This window comes from Podarcis cretensis (genome assembly GCF_951804945.1).
Source record: "Podarcis cretensis genome assembly, chromosome: 3".
NCBI classification, from domain to species: domain Eukaryota; kingdom Metazoa; phylum Chordata; class Lepidosauria; order Squamata; family Lacertidae; genus Podarcis; species Podarcis cretensis.
The window spans coordinates 54,241,547-54,267,141 of record NC_137172.1 but is presented as its reverse complement, the minus strand read 5'-3'; the positions used below and the strand labels follow the sequence as shown (position 1 = coordinate 54,267,141).

The 25,595-nt window shown below is 39.8% G+C and overlaps 1 protein-coding gene across 3 annotated transcripts in view; it reads right to left on the bottom strand.

The window, feature by feature from the left end:
- PRKN (parkin RBR E3 ubiquitin protein ligase) overlaps positions 1-25,595 on the bottom strand; it is a 638,032-nt gene that overhangs the window by 314,261 nt on the left and 298,176 nt on the right. For all 3 annotated transcript variants that reach the window (XM_079971894.1, XM_079971892.1, XM_079971893.1), the window contains exons 5-6: positions 23,398-23,481; positions 6,681-6,796 (exon numbers count right to left, since the gene is read on the bottom strand). In XM_079971894.1, the coding sequence (XP_079828020.1) occupies positions 6,681-6,796; positions 23,398-23,481 (200 nt within the window). The remainder of the gene's footprint in view (positions 1-6,680; positions 6,797-23,397; positions 23,482-25,595) is intronic.

The window sequence follows — 25,595 nt, the reverse complement described above, 5'->3', positions numbered from 1 at the left end:
AACTTTTACTACTGTATAATGTTTCTATAGCATTTAAATTGCAAGGCACTTAGTGGGAAGTAAGCCACTATAATTATGATCGGGCCAATAAATGAGTTGTCCAAGGCCATGCAATAAGAAAATGGCAGTGATGTGGTATGAAGCCTATTCTCTATCCATTGGACTACAATGCCACTAAGAGAGTTCACTGATCTGTGTAGGATGATTCTTCCAAGCACAATGATTGGTACAGTACCAGGTAGCATCTCTTTGATCTCTCCAAATGTCCATTGCCTAGGAACCTTTCAATGAGCATTACCCAAGAACACCAAGTGGAAACCACTCCTTTGAAAACACTGATGCCTCAGAAACACTGCACTTCAACCTGAGTCCTAAGTAAAAACTTTTTAAAAGGAAGCTTCATAAATGGTTAAGCATAAAATATTGTAACTGACTGGAACTGGCAGCCCACAATACAAGCCAGGCTTCTCCTGAAAGTTATGAACAGAGTGGAAGTGAAATGCACTAAAACATTTACTTGCACACCGACTGGTTTCAAAAGAAAGTTCATCCCTTACACCTGTCTGTGAAATAAAAGGTAAAGGTACCCCTGCCCGTACGGGCCAGTCTTGACAGACTCTGGGGTTGTGCGCCCATCTCACTTAAGAGGCCAGGGGCCAAATACCCAGAATCAATTGCAAGTTTAGAAACATAGCAGAAGTTCAAAGGGGTCTTTTCAGGATTCTTATAAAGATCTACAGAGAAGCATGTTGAAAAATTAATAGTTAAGGTAAGTTCCTGCTCCTATAGCCAACAAAGAATGAGCCATTGGGAAGCATTATTCACTTCCACAAATATGTGAAGGTGAAACTAAGAAGCGTGCCTGAGTTGAACTTTTTTGCCTCCCAGCTAATTAATATTCCTTGTGTGCCATGTGTTTTAGATTGCAAGCCTGAGGGCAGGGAATGGCCTGATTCACAAGCCACACTAAGTGTGAACACATGAATGTGTGGGATCCTAGGGAGCAGCTTGCAGCTGCTTTCTCCTCCCTGGCCCTTTTAGCTGATGTGGTGACTCAAGTCAAGGTTTAGCTTAAACATTTGGCTTACATTGTTGCCGGAACCCAGGCTCATGGTTAAACCCTCTCCACACCAACCACAATATCAGCAGCAGCAGGCTCCTCTCTGGGAGTTGACATTTGTGCGTCTCACTAACACAATGTGATATCGGAGGTGAATTTGGCACCCCTCGCCTCTCACTTTCCATTCTGCTTAATGGTTGCAGAGCCCCTTGCAGCACCCCCAAGGCTCAGTGCAACCGAACTGGTCACACTCCCCTAAATCTGCCTCTGGTGATGAGCAAATCATGTCATCATCTTATTACTGGTGTAAGTCATTCCGGGAGCCTATTTTGGCTGAAAAGCAGGTTTTGAAAATAGATTAATATTTAATCCCAAAGTTTTCTTAGAAGTTTGGTTGTGGATACTGAGAAGTCTGGCATTGGGATGAAGGTGTGATCGTTTCCTTGAGAGGTTCAGAGAGAGAACGGCAGGAAAGGCAATGTTGCTCTATCTCTGACAGTGAGTGTTTCAATGTACCAGTAGTGAAAGTAAGATAAAAAGACACGACAACGCATCTCACCCACAAGGGCTTCTAACATTTTCGGGAAGCCCTGCTGATATAACTGCTTGTGTGCAGATCCTACAGAGCATGCCAACGGAGAAAGGAAGGTCACTTAGAGATACCAAATGCACATTTCAAAGTACTAGCATCAATAAAAGGTCTTATCATGGGGTTTTGTAGGTAACTGAAAATAAGCATTAATAGCTGTGCACTCTGCTTTGATTGAACAGGTCTTTAAGACCTAAACCAATTAGTAACAATTCTTTGATGCTTAATTTGTCATTTCACTTAATTGATTTTTTTAAAAAATCCCATTTATTTCGGAGGCGGATAAAAAGTGATATGTTTGGCTTTTCTCTAGGCAGACTAGTTAAAGTGGCTAAGCTCTTAGTACAATATTTTTCTGGAAATTTTCAAGGAAAACAAACACAGCAGCATGTAAGGCATATACAATTGAAAAGGACAATTGATGGCCATGCTGGGTGGAGAAACTGTGGGAGGACACACCTATGAAGAGAAGCTCTGAATGTATCACACCCTTAATCTGTGCAATTGCATACTGAATCTTATAAAGCCAATCCCTTGTCTCCTTCCAAACATGTGGATAGCCTTTTAATTCATTAGCACTACATTCTGAACCCAGCCGAAGAAAAAATGGTTCCTTGTTCGCTTTTACAACAGCATTCAATAGGCAAAAGAATCAGACTTTAAAGGTCAGTCATTTTTAATGAGACAATAGGGTGAGTTGAGATGACAGGCTTGATGTGTTGTGGTTTGGACTAATATGTTGGTGGGATCACATCCTAAAGTAACAACAAGAGCAGTCTTCGTTTGAGCAGCTCATTCAGTATACCAAGTCCATCAGCAGCCATGGTAGTGCTCTCTTTTCAGTTAGGGAATAAGCAAGCAATGGAATCCATGAAAGGCAAATAAGGTCATCGAAAGCAATTCACACTTCCCATGGCAATGTCTGGATCTCCCTAGCCTTTATATGAAAAACAAGGTTTAAATCCAACCCAGGGGCACCTTTCTTCACAGAATTTACACAGAAGTAGATCTACAATTTAATCCTTCTAATCTATTGTCACATGCAAAGTAATAAACAATGTCCACAAATCTGAGCCACTTACCTATTATAGTTTTCTTTCTGTAAAGCAGTCTGTAAAGAAAATGCAACACCCCCCCCCCCAAAATGCCAGTGGTAAAACACACACACAAGAACACCAACTGAGGGCAGATCCATACCGTACATTTAAAGTATGTTCAATACAAATTCAACACACATTGCAAACACACTGCATATATTTCCCAGTCATTCACATAAACTATCAAAACTGCTAAAGAAACACGTGTTTACCGGCATAATAAGAGGAAGTGACAACTGATGATCTATTCCTTTAGGGAACAATGACTTAGAAAACTCCTACATATTTGTGTAGTGGCAGTAAACTTATTTAACTATGAGGGTTAACTGCAACACATTATATATAGGGCTGAAGACGGTTTGGAAACTTCAGCTGGTGCAGAATTCAGTGACCAGGCCTTTGACTGATTAACATTCTATAGCCTTTAAAATGTGTTTGTGGGAGTGGGGTTATCAGCTTGTTTTTGTTTTATTATGTATTTTTTGTTCTCATTTTATATTTTTTTATGTTGTAAACTGCCCTGTGATCCTTGGATGAAAGGCAATATAGTAAGTAAATAAATAAATAAATAAATAAATAAATAAATAAATAAATAATTCCATCCATCCTCACCTCAGTGGATTTCTGATTTTTCTTCTAATTCTGTTCATGATTGGAGATATAAGATTATCTCAGGGTGGATCCACCCCATATATTTAAAGGATATTCAATGCATGTTTAAAGAACATGACACACACCCCATTGAATTGTTGGGACTCTAGTTTCCTGCAAAGAACTGATGCTTCCAGTGCTCTTAAACTACAGTTCCCAGGATTCTATGGGCAAAGTCATGTATTTTAAATGTGCATTGGATATGCTTTAAATGTATACTTGGGATCTGCCCTGAATCTTACAAATGGGATGGGTTTGAGGTTTTTTTTACACCAGGCTATGTTAATATAAAGGGATAAAAAATAGTCCTGTGCATCCCCCCCCCCCAGTAGAAACCAACCTAGAGAAGCAAATAAGTGCCCTTCTTCTCACACACAACACGTGGCAAGGGTATGGGAAAACCGAACCACCATGAGACACATTTCAGTTTGGCTTGGTTTATAAAGATAAACTCTAAAACCGTTGATATCAGTTTCTTAGTTTTTGTTTAATAATTACTGTTTTTAAAAGCAAAAAAATTATATGGGGAAAGAGATAAAAATGTTCTTCTCCTGAAACACCACATGGCAACATTCTAGTACCCCAATATACTTTGCAAGTGAGATTGAGGCAGTAAAACATTTCCCCACATACTGGTAGTGTACTTCTTATCAATGCCCTGAGAAGATTCCAACATGTCTCTGACATTCTGCATTTTCCTTAGAGCTCTCTTATCAACATACAACTGGTATTCAGACTTTACAGATTTGTAAAGACAATATGAATCAGCCTGAAATTATGCAGTTATGGAAAGCTTTCCACTTGTTTGAGGTTTGCCATCCTGGTTATATTATCACTAGTAAAGTAAGAGTTTGACCAAACTGCGGGAGGCAGTGGAAGACACGAGTGCCTGGCGTGCTCTGGTCCATGGGGTCACGAAGAGTCGGACACGACTAAACGACTAAACAACAACAACAAGTAAAGTAAGGATCCCTTAAAACTTGGCAAACTGAGAAAAGATGAACAGAAGCTCTCACAATTCTTAATAAAATTCTCATTGGGGCAATTTTATTTTATGTTATTTTTCTGCCATGGACTTTGCTTTTTTTTTTTTAAGGTAACATGATAATAAAAAACAATGAAAACTTCAACTTCCTAGGGATTTCTTCTTCTCTAGTAAATAAGGGTAGGTCCTATGTATATTTTATACCTGTGCATCTCTTGGAACACTAACAATAATAGTGCCTTGAGGAACTGTACACCACACAACCTGGTTCCTGAAAGATAACATGAGGCCCTTTTGCTCTCCCATATTGTTTTCATGTTGCTTAACACTGTTGTGATTTTTGAGTCTGATTTTCAAGTGCCTAGGGGTTATGCCAAACTCTTTTGATGCTTTTCTTTTAAAAATACATATTTTTAAAAACAATGGAAATAGTTGACAAAAATGTATTTCCCCTGGGACCACAATATTCAGTATTTGTTTTAAGTGCTTGCTGTTTGCTGAACCAGTTCAGACCATCTTTAAAATATCAATCCATCACCTTGCATGCTGCAACTGAAAATGTGTGCATGTGTTAACAACTGACAATTCCCAGTTTTTCCTTCTGTTGCAGTTAAGCAGGAAGCACCAAAAGGCATTATACTTCATGGTATACCAACTCTGGATTTAGCTAGGGCTGCCATACGTCCTGATTTTCCAGGACATGTCCTGGAATTCACCTCCAAAAATGGCATCCTGGATTATTTTTTGGAAATCGGGCAAATGTCCTAGAAAACCAACAACAGGGGTTAAATTGTGCCCAAAATGCCATAAGAAGCTCCAAAACTCAAATTATTGTAGCTTTTACTAAAAAATTTAGAAGTTCAACAAACAACAACTTTGTCCTGATTTTCACTTTTAGCAAACATGCTTAATAGAAATTGTAAAATTAAATCTGGGAATAGGACTACATGCTTTCAAGCTCTCCAGCCCCTTGTTCTTTGCAGTTACCTTTTTCTGAACCTTTTTGAAAGAAAAATTTCTCTCTCTATTACTTGGATGGCAGACTATTTTTTATAAAAAGACCAACAGCTCCAACTCCTTCCCTCTATATTGCTTTTTAAAAATCAGATCTACCAAAGCATAGACCCTACACAGATGAGCAAATTATCCCAGGATGAGCTTTAGTACCCAAAAGTAACTTTTTTGTGTATATCATCCTAAAAAGCAGAGAGAAGGAATGTGTTCAATACTTTTCGTCCCAGCAGCTGGGTGACACTCTAGACCTAATGGACAGCACAAGCTATTGAAGTGATTCAGCATAGTGTGCCTGAAAGATGAATTGTAAGAGAGACAGATGACAGTTTTATAACTCTCAAATATCTGTGAAGTGATGGGCATCTCACTATTCTTTTCAAAGCTGACTTATCTTTTAACCTATCAGAAAGGCTCATTTTCTACAGCAAAGTACTGTCAGCAGACAGTCAAGGCAGCACCAGCAGCACAGCGAAACAGTTTAATGGACTATATTGTGTTGTGCTTGAGATGGAGAAAAAAATAACATCTATTTATTTTCAAACTGTGTATGCCTTTCCAGAAATTCTCTCTCCCTGTCCCTGCTCAAGACCACTTTAATCATTCAAGGCTTCATACATGCTGGTTTACAAAGTTGGGAATATGTCTTGGGGCTCAACACTTTCCGTCTACCTCTCCTACCACACACTGGCTGAAGCATGAAGATATTGGCTTATATTAGGTCAGAGTTGTGGTTTCCTGGCTTGTTAATTGACACTAAGTGTGGAACAGTTCCAGTATACAACTATAAACATGCTGTCTTTATGGACCTAATGGGGAACTCTAGCACAATACAAGCCTTGAATATTACACCAAAATCAGGATATGGTGTGAGGAAAGAGTGCTTTGATGCTAATTCCCAGGTTCATAAACCGGGTTTATAAAACTTAAAATGATTCTCTGTACTGGACCACTGTCTTCTCCCAGATTTAAAAGTGGATCCCTTGACCTTATTATTATTTAAATGTTTTTATTCCAGAATTGCAAAAATGATCATTGCATATGTACGCAACATTTGTGTCCCTAATAGATTGGATGAGGGAAAGCAATGTAACGCATATTGCCAATTGATTCAGTAGCAGGATCAACACAATGATTTCTGTTATAAAACCCCCAGAAACTCTATTGTGGAAAGTGTGATTCATATTCCATTGTAACAAAACAGAATTAAAATTGAGTAGCACACCCTAAAAATGCAGTCTTAGTATTGCCAGGATACTGTGCTTGGCATTCTTCAAGCTGACTTACCGAACATCTGTACAGGTTATACATGATATGCACCGACTATTTGTTGTAATGAGGTTCAGTGCCACAGATGTCTCACTGTCAGAGGTTGGGTGTGCTCCACATTTAAAGTAGAATTCCTGCAATATTGAAGAAGAGATAAAAGGAAGATTACATACTTGCACTTCATGTCCTCTCTTTATCTTAGTCGAAGTGAAGTCTGAGGCAGTAGATAAATCACTACTGCCAGTGGAAAAAGGGGATGCTCATTAGGAATGCTTTAGGAAGGATGCCTCACAGTATCTTTGTACAAGGTGTATATTTTGCTCTTTGGACATCATCTGAAGAAAGAGAATGCATTAGCACTTGCATAGATTCTGTGATGGTTTTCTTGCAGGAATGAGGGATTAATGGAGAACCAAACTGGTACAGAAATAAAAAGGTCCTGGATTCTACAAAGATTTATCCACATGCAGGAGGCTGATTCCTCACTCATACCTTACTCACAAGAGTCTGTTGTTGGGTATTGGATTTCCCCACATCCAGATGCTAATCAAGGTAACATATGTACACTTCCACTTCTAGCTTGGGAAACATGTTAGAACCAGGGCAAGGCAGTACATGAATGCAGTGGAAGCTAAACCAGAGAATGAAAACTTGTGATGCTTCAGATGTTGCTGCCTTTAGCACCCTTCAGCCCCAGCCAGCATAGGAAATGGTCAGGGGTGATGGGAGTTACGGCCCAAAAAATATCTGGAGGGCCATCAGTTCTCTACCCTGGTCCAGGATTAATGAATTTCTGAGCTGAAATCCAGAGAATAGAAGGTATTGCCCTTTGACTAGGCAGAGACAGAAAGCCAGACTCCTAGACTCTTCCAGCTCTATTTCTATTAATACATTGTGAGTAAAGCATAACTCTGTTGAAACCATCACCAAACACACCTTTAAGCTCTGAGAATATCAAGAATCTGGTCTATAACCTTATATGGAAATACAAACAGAAATGTGCAACAAGAGCAGAAATGTTGCTTATCAAAAGAAGATGTTTATGTGGCTGTTTAACTATTGTAGAAGGAGTGGGGACGCCCCCCTCCCAAAAAGACATTACAGAAGCATAAAAAGTTACCCAGTTAAAAAGTATATCACTGGAGAGCTTCTGTACAGTTCTGTACAAAGTGTTGTAAACCCAACAGAATTATATCTACTGCTAAGGGTATGACAAAGTGTAAACAGAGGACATAAATATCCCAGCAACAAAGAACAGAGTTTACTATCACGACACACTGTGCTGTGTGCTGCATTTAATAAGGAATATACTTTTCTTGATGAAAGGGATTCTGTCGTCCCCCCCCAATATATAGTTTACTGCCTCCATAGTGTTTTTTGTTTTTTTACACGGTCATTTAATGTATAGCTAGCAAGCAGGTGTCAGGACTGGTCGTTGTCCTCTTCAGATCACCACACAAACACTTCTTGTTCTTTTATAACTTTTTATTGTGTATTAACAAAACAATCTTATAAATGGTTCTTATCTTTAACTATTCTTCCTCAGAGTCACTTATTTCAGATACCTTCTGAGCTCTGCTTCTCCGTGACCAGCCACCCTCAAAATGGCGAAGGTGCCTTTCCCTTCGCTTTCCCGCTCTTTTTTCTAACCTCCTCACTAGAGCTGGCTTGTATCTCCCCTCCTCCGAATCTGAGCTAGAACTTAACCCTTGCCTTTCCTGTGAACATCCTGTCCCTCCCCGTTGTTCCTGTTGCTCTCTTCTATTAGATTCACTGCTCTCCTCCCCACCTTGGGGAAAACATTCTCCCTCTGGGAAACTGGAAACTTCTAACTCTAACTCTTCCCTGACAGTAGGAATGCAGCTCTATGGTATAATTTGACCCTATTCATTTCAACTAGGTATTTTCAAAATTTGTCAGACCTGTAAACAGCAAGAACCATTGCCAGGAGAAACTCATGCCCACATTGTTCTTCATGATATGAATAACTTGCCGACTGCACTACATTATGTTGCATTGAAAACAACTGATGGACCAGAACAGATATATTATAGCAGTGTTGACTACTGGAGTCTGACATGCATCGCATGAACATTTGCTTCTCCCCAAAAATAAAATATTGTGATGTGAAAAACAACACCCCCCTCTTCTGAGTATTTTATAAAAACAGATAATTTAACTCTGTCTTGCAAAGTGGTGATTCAATCATGACCACAAGAAGTGTTTTAGAATATTGTAGAATATTATTGTGCTGTTCTTTTTGAATTCCAACATGAAATTGAGTCTAAGAGTCTAAGAAAAAGTCTAATGCTGTGAAAACCCAGTAAAAAGGATAAAAGAATGAAAGCACACAATTTCTTCCTCTCCTCTCCTTCTATTTTGCCCTAATAACACTTATCTGGATATTTATCAAGACTTTGGGATCATTGACTTTGGGATTTGGTGTCAATACTAATGGTTAATGACTTGCAGTTTCACCAAAATGCACATAAAATCTGTATTCACACATTGATATCACCTACATTTCCTTGAACATCTTTTTTTTATTCCTGCAGGGGTGTAATACCACTGGTAAAGATATGGTTCTGTATCATGAACCTTATATGAATTTTAAAGTTGGAGAATTTAAAAAGACAACTTTCTCCAATAATTTGTCCTTCTGCCATTATTATTAAAATTATACATCTGTTAAGAATAATTTAGATATTTGTAGGCTACAATCCTATGCACTCACTTAAATGGGAATAACTCTCATGGAACTTGATGCGGCTTACTTCTGAGTAAGGTAAAAGGTAAAGCTAAAGGACCCCTGGATAGTTAAGTCCAGTCAAATTCAACTATGGGGTGCGGAGCTTATCTCCGCTTTCAGTCCGAGGGAGCTGGTGTTTGTCCGCATACAGTTTTTCTGGGTCACGTGGCCAGCATGACAAAACCACTTCTGCTGTATGGAATACTGTGACAAGTGCCAGAGTGCATGGAAATGCCGTTTACCTTCCCACCACAGCGGTACCTGTTTATCTACTCACGCTGGTATGCTTTCGAACTGTAGGATGCACTGTTAATGTCATTCCCATGGCAAGAGTGGAGCTAATGGCCCTCGAGTCCCTTTCAGATAAACAGATTTGTAACAGAATACGCTGTAACTACGGTGAACTGCTAGGCATTTAATCATTAATATGATTTAGATATGAAGTTTAAATTGATATAATGTGGGTCTAGTTTCTGGGGAGTTACAGAGCAATCCTAAGTGGGGTTGAGGAGCAGTGCAGGGATGGATCCACTGCTGAATCACAAGCCCTGTGAGCTTGCACCAGGCAAAACAGAACAGGTGTGTGTAAGAGCAGTTTTTCTTTCTTTTTCACTATGCCAGCTCCAGGCTGGCATAGCTGAGGGAACAAAGAATTGAGTCCCTTGGGGGATGCAAAGGCTTTGAGTGCAGCAGATCCCCATCTCTCAAATGTGCCATATAATGGCTTTCTGCCTACTTCTGCTGGCAAGAGAACCACCAGCGGTAACTTTCCACCTGTCTGGGCACAGCTGAGGCCTCTGCCATCAGAAACATTCCTTTCCACTGGATAGGTATCATTCCGCAATATTAAGCCCTTTCTATCATCAACACCATTGGCAGAGTTTCCTGCTACGCCCAAAGCAATTCCCACCAAACCTGTGCTATTATTTCTGACAAGCTTCTTTTATTAGCAGGGAAGGAAATTATGACACGTAAGAAGCTACCACATTTCTTACACATGGATATTCCATTAAGTTGTAGTTAGCTACATTGCTGTCTCCAGAGACCAGATATTATAACTTTCATCATTAGTAATTAATCTGCATTTTGGGGGGAAATGTTGCTAATTATTTTTGAATTCTAATTGTGTGTGCTCTCTGTGTAGAATGCTGTGCAAGTTATTAACAGAAAGGAAATTATTAGTTTTTGTAAAGCAGCCAATAGATGTACGTTCTGTGCATAATCCTTTTTTGTTTGTTTTTAAAGGGCAATATTGCCATAAAAAGCATGATTACCAAATATACAAGTAACATTTCTCCCCCAAATTAAATCCAGATAATATTTGTTTGCTGATTAACAGGCTGGCTACAAACCTCAAAGAACTTAATCCATTGTAGTACAATTAACTCTCAAACTATCCAGCCTCTTGGTCTGTGTGCAGTTAGCATTTTGCTTCAATGAAGTAACCCTCTATTTTCTATGCAGTACTTGGAAGAACAAGCTAACACGCTAGAAGTGTGTGTGTGTGTGTGTGTGTGTGTGAGAGAGAGAGAGAGAGAGAGAGAGAGAGAGAACTCACCCATCAACTCTCCCTCGAGCTTGATTCAAAATACCCGCTGTTAAACAACCTATTTTTTTGAAACACTTATAACAGATTTGTTTGACTTTCAAGCCTGTTCCAATACTCAGTCCTGTCATGCTCCCATCCCTAAGACACAGGGAGGGTTCAAGTCTGAGACTCACTCCCTTATCCCATCCCCACCTACCACTGAAGTCAAGCCCTCCTGGTCACCTTTGGGGCATCACACCTGATACCCCCAAAGAGTCTCTTTCAGACTTAGTTTATTATCCAAAGCCTCATGCACTGAGTCAGAGAAAAGGAAGTATGATGAAATTGCATGCAGAATCATAACTTCCCCTCTGTGGCCTAGCACCTCATTCAGAAATATTTTTTAAAGTGTTCTCATACATTTCTCACCCCCGCTCCCCGCTCGCTCTCTCCCACAAAGGTCAGAGTTGATCTATTAACTGAGACCAAGCGTACTGGATCTGGACAGCCTTGATGAAGAACTGGCAAAGGAGTCTGAGCCCAAAGAGCTTTTATCATGAATAGCAGGTCTTTTCTCCGACTTCGCCAGAGGCATTCTGAAAAGGGCAGTGGGTTCAGTCAGTCAGCACACAGACAGAAAGCAGATATTGGAGAGAGACACTCACATTGCTCTATTATCGATGGTCATATTCAATTTTTTGTGCACTTTCAAAGCTTTTATATTGAGCTACCCAAGAACTTATTGCTGCCCGTTTACTTGGAAATGCTTTGACTAAACTTGGAGATATACATTATTATCAGCAGTAATAGTACAACTTGTTATGTAACATTTTTGCCCACCTGACTCACTGTATTCCCTCTCACTACATCAAGAATGGAAAATCTGGTGCTCTTCAGATGTTGTCAGACTACAGCTCCCACCTTCAGTGATGATGGGCCATGCTGGTGGGACTTGGAGTCCTGCAGTATCTGGAGGACCAGAGGTTTCCTAGTTCCTCCCTACATTTTTTTCAAATGAAATTTTGTGGAATTTCACAAATTAAGCAATGGGGCAAGGAGAGTGTCTTGGGGCAACAAGTATTTTTAAAAAATACTTCTGCTTCAAAACAGCTTACAATCTCAAATAAAAAACAACTCTGGTCAGTAACCTTGCAGCTGCATTTTGAACCATGCTCTCTGGAACCCTGCCCACCATGGCTAATTCAAGCTAGCAGGGGAGTGGGGGTTATCTTTTGGGAAGCCCTCCCTGGACCCTGAGGTACTTGACAACTACTGATCACCTCCTAGGCCATGTTCAACATCCTTTTATTATACAAAGCCCTGAACAACTCAGTCATGTTACCTGAAAGACCACCTGGACTGTAAGAGCATTTATACCATCTGGAGAAATTCTACTTGTGCTATCACACCATACATAGGGCAGTGACCCAAAAACGGGCATTTTCTGCTGTGGCCCCTGTACTGTAGAATGCTCTTTCCTCTCTGCCTTATGTGAAGCAGCAATTGTGAATTGTTTCAAACATCTTGTGAAGACTTATCTTTTTGCCCATGTGTTCCTTGATCCACAAGAATGGACCCTGGTTTATGTGTCTGAATTTCTGTTCCAGTTGCTTTCATATTTCCGTATTATTGCTTCGAGCTTCTGTTTTTCCTTGAATGATTTATTGCTTATATTTTAGACACTGCACCACTGGATATTTTTGAAATATTAAGCAGTTTACTAAGGCTTTTAAATAAACGAAGTGTCTGCTACAGAGGGGTTTTGGACATGATTCTCCTGGGGAAGAGTCATTAGCTCAGTGACAGAGCATCTGCTTTGCATGCAGAAGGTCCCACTCAATTCCTGGCATCTCCAGGAAGGGCCAAGAGAGACCTCTTTCTGAAACCCTGGAGAAGCACTGCCAGTCTGTGTATAGACAATCCTGAGATAGATGGACCAACAGCCCTGCTTAGTGTAAGCATCCTGTGATGGTTCATCCCAGTCCTCCTCTCTAGACAAGTTATACCACAAAAATATATTTTCCCCCCCCTCTACCAGCATCGTTTGATGTAGTTAGAAAAATTGAAGCCATGATTAAACCCATTTTCAACTGTCCGCATCCTCCTTTTGCATACCTGGGCAATATGACACGAAAATTGCAAAACCATAGCTAGAGGTCATAGTTTGTTGAATCCAGCCTGAATTATTTGAGGAGGTAAGTGCCAGCAATAAAATTTAGGTCACGATTCATCCTAGCTGTATTGAACCCAGCCCACTGCATTAACATATAGATTGTTAAAGATATGTATGGTCTAATATGAGCTACAAATAAAGCTTGGCATCAAAGAAGCTATTTAAAATGTATCTCCATCATCTTATGCTAGACATCGCTGCTGATTTTCAGGTCTTACATGTATATATCAGCCCTCAAAGTAGAATCCAACTGTTCAATTTTATTATCAAGTGTTTCCTGTAGAGAAACCATCCATTCCTCCAGGCTTAATTTCCACAGGCAATCAGATTTGAATTTGTATGCCAATTTAAGACTCCAAAGGGGCTCCATGAAGGAAAAGTTCAAATACACTAACAGACTGAGTCCTCTGGCAATGTCTCACTTAGAAGAGGAAAAGAAACACTTTATTGTCAGATCTGTGTGCCCTTCCCTTTTCAAACAAACTAACCAAGCCTTCACAAAAAAGCCACTGATCAAAGCCACATAATAATTAAACAAGTACACTAAAATAGGAAAGGAAACTATAACATTGGTGAACTGATCTACACGACAATGCGTATCCATATAATCATATTTCTCAAAGAGATTCAAGTGAACATAATCTAGAAAAGAAACTTAATACATGCAATGTCATCCAGCCATTTTCCTCCACCCATCCCCAGCTGCCTTGTATCCCTTGAATAACTAGTCACAATAATTCAAACTGTATCAGAGACAGTGAATCTGGGATTGCATATAAATTCAAAGTCTTTTACGTTAATTTGACACTCAGGGTGTGTTATTTCATCTAGTTCAGAGGGGTATACAAAGGAAACAAACAAACAAAAACCCATGATGTATGCCTTTTAAAAATGGGCAGAGAAACTTCTGCAGACTATGCTAACCAGCAGTTTTTGATACTGTGGCCTTTGACGACATACCACTCCGTTTTCATAGTTCCAGCAAAAGGAGTTTTTTCTGCTAGATCAGGCATGGGAAACGTGTGGACTACAACTCCCACCATCCTTGACTATTTGCCATGCTGGCTGGGAATGGTGGTAGTTAAGAGTCCAACTATACTTGTTCCCCATTACTGTTCTAGATAAACCAGAAAGTATGCCAGGTGGATTGCATTCAGTTTAGGGGGACAGATAAGTTATTACTCAAACCTGGTACAAGAAGGTTTTCAGTATGTCCTTATAAGTGGGTATCTGACTCATGTCTTCTGATGCCAATAACTCTTCACTTTATTCAACTGTGTAACCCATACCCACCCACCCACCCATATTGCTAATTTAAAATTAATAAATAAAATAGGATAAACCTTACAATAGTAGGGATCATGTATGGTTGTTTGAAAAGACAAATATCCCAGTGATGTTCTTTTCAGTTCTTAGAACAGTTCAAAATTGTCATTTCAAAATTTATTAGCATTGCACAAAAGACAATGCATATTTTATGAAAGAGAAAATTGGGGGTTTTTTTTGTTATATCATACTTTTTTGTTGGACTGGGAATGACTTTGACTTCTATCAAAGTTTTGCTTAATGGGAAAATATTGTATTACTTGTCTTCCCCTTTTTATTCTTTTCTTCCAAGATTTTTTTCAATATGGTCAGAAGTAATCTTACTTCAAGGTGTGTATGTATTTCTACCGTGGCAGAATATTCATTTTATATAGCACATCATGAGGCCCTAGAATTATTAACAAAATTGACTTTTCTTGTTGAAAAGCAGGGGTAAGAATATTTTCCCCTTACTATTATTCTAATTCTCTCTGTCCTATATCTGGTGCTCCTAGGTCAGTGAAATCCTATACAGATCTACTTAGTAAGCTCCACTGAATATAACTGAACTTACCAGTGCTTTTTTTCCTAAAAATAAATGTTTAGGGGTACTCTCATTTTGACTCAAGAAAATCACAATTTTATAGTTCAAATCAGGAAAAATAAATACAGTAAATGGACAAAAGTACCAAGATTCACAAAATGTTTAGGGGTATGCGTACCCCTACATACCTCCAGAAAAGCAATGGAACTTATGCTCTAGTAAGTGTACAAAGGATTGTAGCCTTTGGGGTGCAATTCCATACTGAGTTACCTGGAAGTCATATTGAATTCAACAGGGCTTACTTCTGAATAGCCTTATACAATGCAAGCCAAACCCAAGGTCCACAGGGATGAGATGATTTTGATTTAGTGAATCTTGGGCATTCCCACCTGAGCCAGGCTGTAAGTCTCTTACTCCAGCACAGATCAAGATCTTCTGAATGAGCAAGCTCCTTAAAATGGCATAATTTATGCCAGTGTAAACCCCAAAATGAATATTCAAGGGATGTGGTGAAGGCAAGACAGGGCAAGGGGAGACTTACACCTGTTCCAAACCCTGTTCAGCTTGATTGTGTGACCTAGGTCCAATCCTTGAAACCTAGGACCTATACTCACCTGGTGGCTCAACATGGGGCTCCTAAATGGAGTTTGGGATAAGGGTAACTTACACCAGTATAAATTACACTGGCCTAAGTTACACCAGCTTCCTATAGTTAGGACTGCTGTTAGTCATGTTCAAACATACCGCTGCACATTGGTAAAAGACCACCCCAATATAATCTTGATACAATAGCAGCCAATCACATCAAATTTGCTTTTTATTTTCTAGCTCATATCAGTAAAAACTGCATGCACTCTTACACACACAAAATAATACAATCCTACATACAGCATCAATATTTCTTCTTTTTCTTTTGCAGTTTATCATTGTGCATGTCTACTTTGGTAATGTACTGGGGGAGGTTTGAAAAGGAGGAAAAGGAACTGTAGCAAACTATGCATGCACAGTGTTTTCCACAAAAATTGGAAAACAGCAACAAGGGATAATTCCTAATATTCCACTTCAGAAGCAAGGCCAGCTGAAACTCCAGAACGCTGCAATAAATTTGGATCAGAATTTCAGGAGCATCCTTAGAGAAAGGAGCCACGAAACCACTGTATAATTTATATTAGGTAGGAAGTGGTATTACCAGAACAGTTCAACGTCATATATAAATTGTAAACGTAGTCGGCTGCTTAGATTTTACTGGGGATTTTATTTCAACAGATAAGCTCATTGCTCTCCTGAGACACATAGTATCAGGTTCTTATATAATTGCTTGAGATATTTTATCCATCACATATAATGAAATCACCCTGTGGAAACAAAATTCCTTTCCTCAAATCTCCGGCTGCTACTGAATGAGACCAGCAGTCTTTGGCTATCACAGCAAATCCTTTAAAGTTGCTCAGATGTCTCTCTCTCTCTTTTTTTAAGGCAAGTAGCATTTACGTTTTAGAGTAAGTAACTGCCAAGCATGGGAAATCCAATGAGAAAGAACAAGGGCAAACCCACACGCACCTGCATGTTCACACCCATCTCAGAACAAAGAACATTTCCAGGCAACGTGCATATAGCACACATGGAACAAAGCAACACTGCCATTGCAAGCCAATGCTGCCATTGTCAAGAAGGAAATGCCTATAGGAGGTAAGCTCCCAGAGAATCATAACTTCTTTAAAATAGTAATTAAAGACAAAACAACCAATCAGCAAATGTATGAAGTTCAAGCATACAAAGAAAGGCAAGGTGTTGTGGAAATTCTAAAGTATTGATCCATTAAAATAAACAAACACATTTTTAATAGAAGAAGAGGGGCTTCCACACATACCAGAAAACAATTTGAAGGCATTCCCATAAATGGGCGGCAAGCTCAAAAACAGCACAGATCCATTTTCCACTGTGGCATTTCCCAGAGTTAATTAGAGCCTTCAAAATCCTTTTGGGGAAGTGTTTGCTTGAGCAGCAATTACCAACCAGAATAATTGATGAAAAATATATGAAGATTTAAGTTAATAAGATATACTACAGTGAACATTATGGATGAAATTTTGAATTCTAAGGGGCTTCTTAAGAGTGTTCTCCAAAGATGCAAACTCATTTCTGAATCAAGCTGGGTGGGGAGTTAATACTAAAATTTGCTTATTTAAAGCATTATTTTTAATCTTGCTGTTCAGAAGAAAATAGGTAGAGTGGCTCACAATTTTTTCTCCATGTTACAAGTTCAATATAGTAACTTTGCAGTTCAGATTCTCTGCCTTCAGGCTTGCAGTCTAAAAGGCATGGCACAAAAGGAAGAGAGTTGGAAGATGGGAAGAAACAAGCTCAGACACTAGCCTCTGTTACGAAGTGCCTGCAATGACCAGCTGGGATGGAACAATTCTGAAAGAAGTAGCCAAGGGTTACTGGTATTTCAGCAGTAGCAATGGGAACTCATCACACCCTTCCACATATCTTGATGTGCATTGGTGAAGCTGGTCTCTTAGCTGATCCAATAGAATTCAGCCATGGCATTCAGGCATTAATAGCAGGCACCACCTCCGTGTGAACATCTTCAACATGAGCATGGTTTGTTCCAGCTTCATGGCTATTTTTCAAAATAACAAATAGCCCTTCCTAATAGCTTATATTTGAGCTGGATACTCTGCCCATTCCTAGCTCTCAGGCAGGCCTGAGCAGAAGGCTTCCCCACTGAGTACCGTAAGCTCGGATTAACAGTAGCCTTGTCCAGCTAGCTAGGTCTGGTAGCTCCTGTCTGCCTCTCCTATCTCCTCTGCTCCTGTGGTTGATGGGGTGAGGCTCTCACAGCCAGAAGTGAGCCCAGACTCCTTGTTTAGAAATCTCTTGTCTTCCAGCTGGAATCTTGGAGCCCGAAAGTTCTGCAGGAATGAGATTCCTCCGTGGAAGTGGAAGTGGCATAGTGGGCTGTTTCCTGCACTCCCTATTCAAGGAGACCCCTGATTCAAAGTCAGGAGTGAACTGACACTATGTTGAAGATGCTGCACTTCCACAGTATAGTGGAAGGGTGTGTTCTGCACCTCTTCCACAACCTTGCTGTGTTTCCAGCCTGCTATTTTTATTCTTACCACTGTGCTTTTAAATTGTACAAGAGGGTGGCAACTGAGGGATGGAGGGCTCCATCCATCCATCCTCCACTAACCTCATTTAGGAGCAAAGCATAGGTTATAATTTTGCCTTTTTGGAAGCAGACAAATAACTTGGGGCTAATTTATAAAGCAGGCACAGTCAAATCCAACTGGCAATGTGAACAGATGATTGTTACTAGGAGGAACAAGAACCGTTGCCAAAGTTGCAGACATTCACTCTTGCAAACAACAATGAACCAGTGTGAAAAAAATATTAAGATTTTAGGGTTTTTTCTTTCAGGGAATATTCTCTGCCCAAATCCTTTTTCACATTAAAAATGCATACTGGACAATATGAGGCCCAGGCATACACACAACTGAGCGTACCAATTAGTTTCAGCTTTCTGACATATGACAGCTTTCCAGTTTGACTTGGGGCCTAAACTAGTTGCCCAAATACTTGCCAGTGAGGATGACTAAAAGAACAATAACACAATGGCTCCTGCCCTTTCATAAGATGAGACATGTTATGCACCAGTTTGGATCAAGATCAAATTAACAAGCTGCACCACAGTCTCCAAGTCCCAGCCCAGCAGCAGGTCAGGTTGACACTACCTCGCTTTCATAAATACTTTTTGAAAGATAAACGTAATCTGCAAACACAGTCCCAGAATCTGAACATAGACTTTTTCCTGCTAATGCTCCAAGACTTCAAAACTCCCAGAGCATTCATTCACACACCGTGCCTTAAAAGCTCCAGAAAGAGCTGTTACAGTAAGCTGTATCATTGATCAGGAGATTAATGGCAGATTGGCATAACAGCTACCCAGGCTCCAAAAGCAGCTGTTACAGACCACTGACATGATAGACTGTGGATAACAGGCCACCCAGAGTCTATTTTCTTTCCTCACTATAAAATTTCAAGCCATGGCAGAGCCCTTCAAGGATGCGTTGAGGCATAGTGACACTGGAAACACTTCGGTGCACTTCCAAGTATCCTTTCAAGCTCCTTGGCCAGCACTTTTAAGCGATCTCAGTGACACGGAAGCCGTTCTGAATGGGTCATTTTCACTTATTTACCCACAGTGTTAGGCTTTATTTGGCACATTACCTAAAGCCAGCCACTTAATTCGAAAGAGTCCCACTAACATTAACAGAGTTACTAGCATATTGTACAAACCTCAGCCCTCCCAAGTTGAATATGCTAAGCCACTTGAAATAATGCCAAATTGGCTTTTGCAAAACCACAGGGAAGGGAGGGACCAGGGCAAGGCAAAGGAGAAGGGAAGTCTCCTTCCCACCTGTCACCTGACCCTCTGCTATGACTGATGCCTCCAAGCAGACTGGAGGTACTTTGACCAGACAGTGGAGATAACACACAGTCATGGTCAGGTGCTTAAAGCTGGACTGATGGGGAGGTTTGGACAAGTTGGTTGTGCTGCAATGCTTTTTCAGGAGGGGTAGATCCTGATCTACCATATGGACAGCCAAATCCACCAATAAGCACATAATTTTAATATACAACATAAATTGAGATGTTGCCTAAATTCAGGTGCTACCTGGGGTCCTCATATGGTGGAGCAGCAGCATATAATCCTCTCCACCATGTAGATGATAGCATACATATCAGGGCCTTCACACAAATGTCTAATTGCACCATTATCCTATTCACACCATTTCTCTAACTCAAGAAGAAGAAGAAAAGGAATTGTGAGGCAGAGAGGGGGGAAGTACAGCAATGAAACCCTGCATGATGTTTCCGAAGAACCGCTAGCTCATATGCTGTACCATTTGTTTAAGGGCCATAGTTCATTGGTAGAGCACCTGCCTTGTATGCAGAACATTGTAACACTCAAGTCTCCAGATAAGGCTGGGGAAGACCCCTGCCTGAAATCCCGGAGAGCTATTTTCAGTCCATAGACAATACTGAGCTAGATAGACCCATGTCGTGATATGGCTGCTTCCTATGTTCTGGCTGTTTTCTTTCTTAAAAGTGCTAGGAGTGTTTTAACTTGTAGAACTAAGCAGCTGGAACGCTTAGATTTGCAGACTGCCTTCTCCTCTATGTACCATCACCCTTTTAAACACGTGCTATGTTATGAGCCTCTTAAATCAGATACACCCAGCAGCAGCCTCCAGGATTACTGAAGCACTTCCCATGAACCAAGTTAAGAGACAGGATCAAGAGCACGTTTAGATAATAATGTCATTTGCATGAGCCCAGAAATCCAGAATGTAACATTTTCTGACTCATCTGAACCCTGTATCTAATATTTTCCCACTGAGACCGGACAAATCTCTTAGCCTGATATATTCTCCAGTTCATCACAGTGGTTTGATGAGTCCCATGCGGTTGAATTACTGCAAGTGACTCTCAGCAAGGTCATAGTTCTGTCTCTTTGCTCACCTTCTCAAAAGTGTGATTCTGAAAGAGACTCTTGATGATGCTTTCATGCCGATCACAACTTGACTAAGGAAAAGAGACTACTTAATTGCCTGGCTCTTTAAAAATGAGACAGGAATATCCACTCATTTCACAATCAGGAAGGCTCTGCTCCCTTACATGACAATGCCTTTTAAAAATAATTTCCCATTACAAGTTTCAGAGTTGGAAAATTAGTACAGTGATGGTTTCCCCCAATGAACAATGCATGTAATAATATCGAACCCTTGAGGAGAAAGTACATTTCCATTAGGCAATAGCCAGAATATTTTATTTGAATCTGTCTACAGGAGGTTTTGCTTTGGTCATGATACAAATCATAGAACCTACTATAGGCAGACCTCATTTTATTGTGCTTTACAGATATTGCTCCTTTTCGGGCAGCCTGTCCCCCACCCCTCTTCTGGCCACGGGAGTAGAGATGGCTAGGGCTGGAACCCAGTTTTTCCTCTCCCGCCCCTGCAAGCAGGGGGGCTGGTTTAATAGACTATAGTATATTGTAAACCTAACTTTTGTATGTATTGGGGGGGGGGATAAATTGTTCGGCCCAGAACCGATCCTGCAATATCTCTGAGGTATGCCTGTATTTCCAAAGCGGGGGCAGGGGGCGGGGAATGCCACCTGATCATATGCAAGTTCTCTACTAGAAATGAGCAAATCTGTCATTTTTTGTTTGTCTCAGTTTCTCATATTTCCAGCTTAAAATTCTCCACATTTCCACCTCTGTTGGTGATTTTTTTTGGTGTCTCTCTCTCTCTCTCTCTCTCTCTGTGTGTGTGTGTGTGTGTACACACACACACACACACACACACACATATATATTCAGCATTTAGTGCAAATTTCTTCTAATAAACACATTTCTATACATTTTACACACATTTTACCCAGGTATACACAATTGTGTAAACATTACTTGACTTGGTTGAAGAACTGCATTGGAAACATTCATCAAATTTCATATTTCAAAGGATGGCTGGGTTTTGCCTATCAATCAGATAACACAATTTTCCAACATTTGATTAAAAATGCATATAAATATGTGCATTTTATGTAGAGAATGAATTCAAAGGTAGCAGCATTTCTAATGACTAGGTCTGCACTATACTATTTCATGAAACACCAAAATCCTGAGGTAAAACTCTAATCATGTTGTCTAAGATCGCAATCTAGATATTTATAGTGCCCCTCATCAATTTAAGTGCTCAACAAGATAATAAAAAAGCCTACCATCATAATACCCAGTGAAAATCCTACAGGATAAAGGTATCACATGTTCAGAAGATTATAGCAATTGGATTCTGGTTATCAGAACATAGGCAAGGGTATTCCCAGGACTGAGAAATACCCAGATGTATCTTGGCTTCTAATCATAGATTAAAGTTAGAATTACAGTTAGAATTACATGATATAATCAAGGATTATCTTGGAGCAGGTTTTCCTCCCAAGAAAAAACTAGAATGCTGCAGAAAAAGGTGCAGGCAAGCTATCTGGCTTCATTCTCCATATCAGCCAGGACTCAATATGCACCCTGGAAGAAAGTATTCAGAAGTATTTTCTTTCCAGTGATGGATTGAAAACAACTTTTAAACCTTTTTAAAGTAGGTATAAATCCCACCAGCTACCACGATGTTTTCAAGAGCAGAATTTATTTTGTCTGCTTTTAATTACGCATGGTGTCAGGCCCCATTATAAACGCAGTCACTGTTGCAATGATCATAGATGAGACTATAAATGCACACATAATCCAAAGTGATGTAGCCTGATGATTACAACATAATATGGAGAGTTTAGCAATCCATCAAATTACCCACCAGTGGTTGCCTATTTCCTGTAAGTAAAAGGCACCCTAGAGGCAAAAAGAAGTGATGATCCCAAAAACGTATTAGAACATGACTTGAAACAACATGTGACATGAGTCATGCTTCAGCACATACAGGAGAGGTTTGGAAAACTTTAGGGATTGGTCCGGGCTACTGTGAAAATATTCAAATATTATCAAATGTTATGCCTCTGAACATGAATGTTAATACTCAGAAAGGACAGAGTTAGTGTGTGAACAATGTCATTAAAACAATGTTTATTTCAGCCCTCCTGTAGAAAAAACCAACAACCGCAATCTAACACAGTTATACGTACATTCATAAACTTAAGAAAATAAATGGGAAAGGTGCTTAGTTCAACTGTGGCCATTAGCCATAAAACCAGCAAGCACGCAATATGCATAATTCCATGAAAATGAAAATTAGTTTACTACAACAGGGTACGTTTGATTTTTACCAAGGCAACAATACTTGTAGTAGGGATATGTAAAATCCCCATGACAAGTGTTGCTACTCTAACATTCTCTTAGCTTCCCTCCTAATTCCACAGGTGTTTTGGTCCAAGAAGATGCCTCCAAATGCATTTCAAACGTCACTTTGGGGTGGGGTGGGGACTGGTGGTGATGCAGCTAAAAATCAAGGACAAGATACAAATGACAAGTCAAAACAACAGCATTTATATAGAAAAGAGCTGACTTTCCATCATGTCGTTGGGCTGGAAGGATCATTTATAGTATTTAGATGTTCAAAGAGGCATTTATCTTATTTTTTAAGGATCATTTTCATGCCACAGCAGTGATGTGACTATTCAGAGGCAGGTTGTAGACATGTTATGAGAACACACATGGCAAAACTCCTACCTCAACAGAGTTAACTTCTATGTCACTTTTAAAATGTTGATGTTATCTTTTTTTCCTGAATTGAGGACCTTCTTCAATCATAGTTATGTTAAAAATATACAATCTGAGACAATTTAGTATTTCTGTTTAATTTCCCTAAGTGAGTCATGTTGCTTTTTGACAGTCATTACATTTTGACAGTCTCTTACCGCTACTTCTCCACTGCAGTTTCTTGACTGGCAAATACCAGCTATTCTGTTTGGAATCAGAACATCTTCCCAGCAAGATGGACCCTTAAAAAGAAAGAGATATATTTTTTATTTAAAAAAATCAGAAGAAAAGTTTCACTTACTCTGCTTTGGAATTTTCCCAAAGAGATGGGAAAAGCAATAACAACACTGCTTAAATCAAGAAATAACAAAAGGAAAGAAGAAACCCTATAAAAATAAAAAGGTAACGAATCCAGAACATACAGTGAAATGTACATTAAATGTAAAAGCACATTACAGAAAGATATGGGATTCAAAACTACAGAAATGTGAAATTAAATGCATTCATGTTGAGTTAGTTCCCACTGCCATAAATCAAATACACCGATGCAAATACACTTTAGATACTATTACTTCTGGTATAGCAGCTGCCAGGGCTCACCACACTGAAAATATTTCACCTGAGATAAAAGGTGTTAAGCACTTTCCACTTTCTGGGCACAATGCAAAATGCTGAGTTCTGACAAATGAAGCGCAAAAGAGCCTGAGTCTGAGAGATCCAAAGAACATCTTTATCCCATGTGAACCTGCCTACCCATTGAGATCTTCATCAGAGACCTCACTGCCGCTGGAGGTTGTTGTTGTTTAGTCGTTTATTCGTGTCCGACTCTTCGTGACCCCATGGACTAGAGCACGCCAGGCACGCCTGTCTTCCACTGCCTCCCGCAGTTTGGTCAGACTCATGTTTGTAGCTTCGAGAACACTGTCCAACCATCTCATCCTCTGTCGTCCCCTTCTCCTTGTGCCCTCAATCTTTCCCAACATCAGGGTCTTTTCCAGGGAGTCTTCTCTTCTCATGAGGTGACCAAAGTATTGGAGCCTCAGCTTCACGATCTGTCCTTCCAGTGAGCACTCAGGACTGATTTCCTTAAGAATGGATGTGTTTGATCTTCTTGCAGTCCATGGGATTCTCAAGAGTCTCCTCCAGCACCATAATTCAAAAGCATCAATTCTTTGGCGATCAGCCTTCTTCTGGAGGTTAGGCAGGCAGAAATCTGGAACAGGGTCTTTTCTGTGGCAGCTCCTCAACTGCCGAATGTCCTCCATAATCACTTGGCACCATTTATTTTGTCGTTCAGATGACCAAGAAAAACAGCTGAATTCTCCCAGTGCTTCAGGAAGCTAAGATGAGAACCTTTCTGTTGCTTTACTGCTGCTCTTATGTATGTTGTTATGCTTGGAGGGAATTGGTTGCATTATGAGATCTTACTGTGAGACAGTTTTCACTGTTTCTAAGACAACTTAAGCACTTGTTCTGATGAAAATATGAGGCATGGATTTTTTTAAAATAAAGAAAAAGGGGGAAGTGTATGCAAGATATATAAACCACCAAATAGGAAGACCATCCAGGTGCAGGTTCCCGTATCAGACCTTTAGTAAATACATGGAGGTTAAAGATGGGGCATTCACGCACTCACTGAAAATGAGGAGCATAATTTCTGGAGAGGGTTAATGGTCAGTCTTTACTATTTAAACATCTGAGAAAGAATTATCTGTGTGACTGCAACAATTCTGTTCTAAAAAAGCAATTCTTAGAAGCGGAATCTATTTAAATGGTATTTTGCATAAAGCAAATGCAATAAATAAATGAGGATTGCAGAAGGAAAACTGAATAATTAAAGCCCAAGTTTACTGCATCCATACACAAGCTGTAAACTATGGTAATAGTCTTTTTACAAATTTCCAAAGTTATAGAAGGTTCACAGACTTAAGTGATATTTTGCTGAGACTTTGCAATTTACAAGAAAGAGGTTGGTATAGATTTTGTGTTTAAAATTTGGTCACAATTTTACTTATTACTTACAAATAATTTACTATTAACATATGAACAACTGAATACAGAGGAGGGAAGAATTATTTATCTTCAGGGAAAGTGGCCAGGCTATATATGCTGCAAATATCCTTCAGCTGCCATGCTTCAAATTGAGGTTTCTAGCTATGGAGAAGCTTTGTGTTTAGTCCAACTGTGAGTGTAAGAGATGGTCCCTTCCTCCAGTAGCTTCTCAGATCTGCTAACCGAGTCCCTGCACTGTTATAGTGCACAGATGCTATGTGTAGGTGCCTCCTCAATCTTACAGAGTATCACAGTCCCTGAGATAAGTGCTAAAACAATGCACAGGAACACATGCATTTATAGG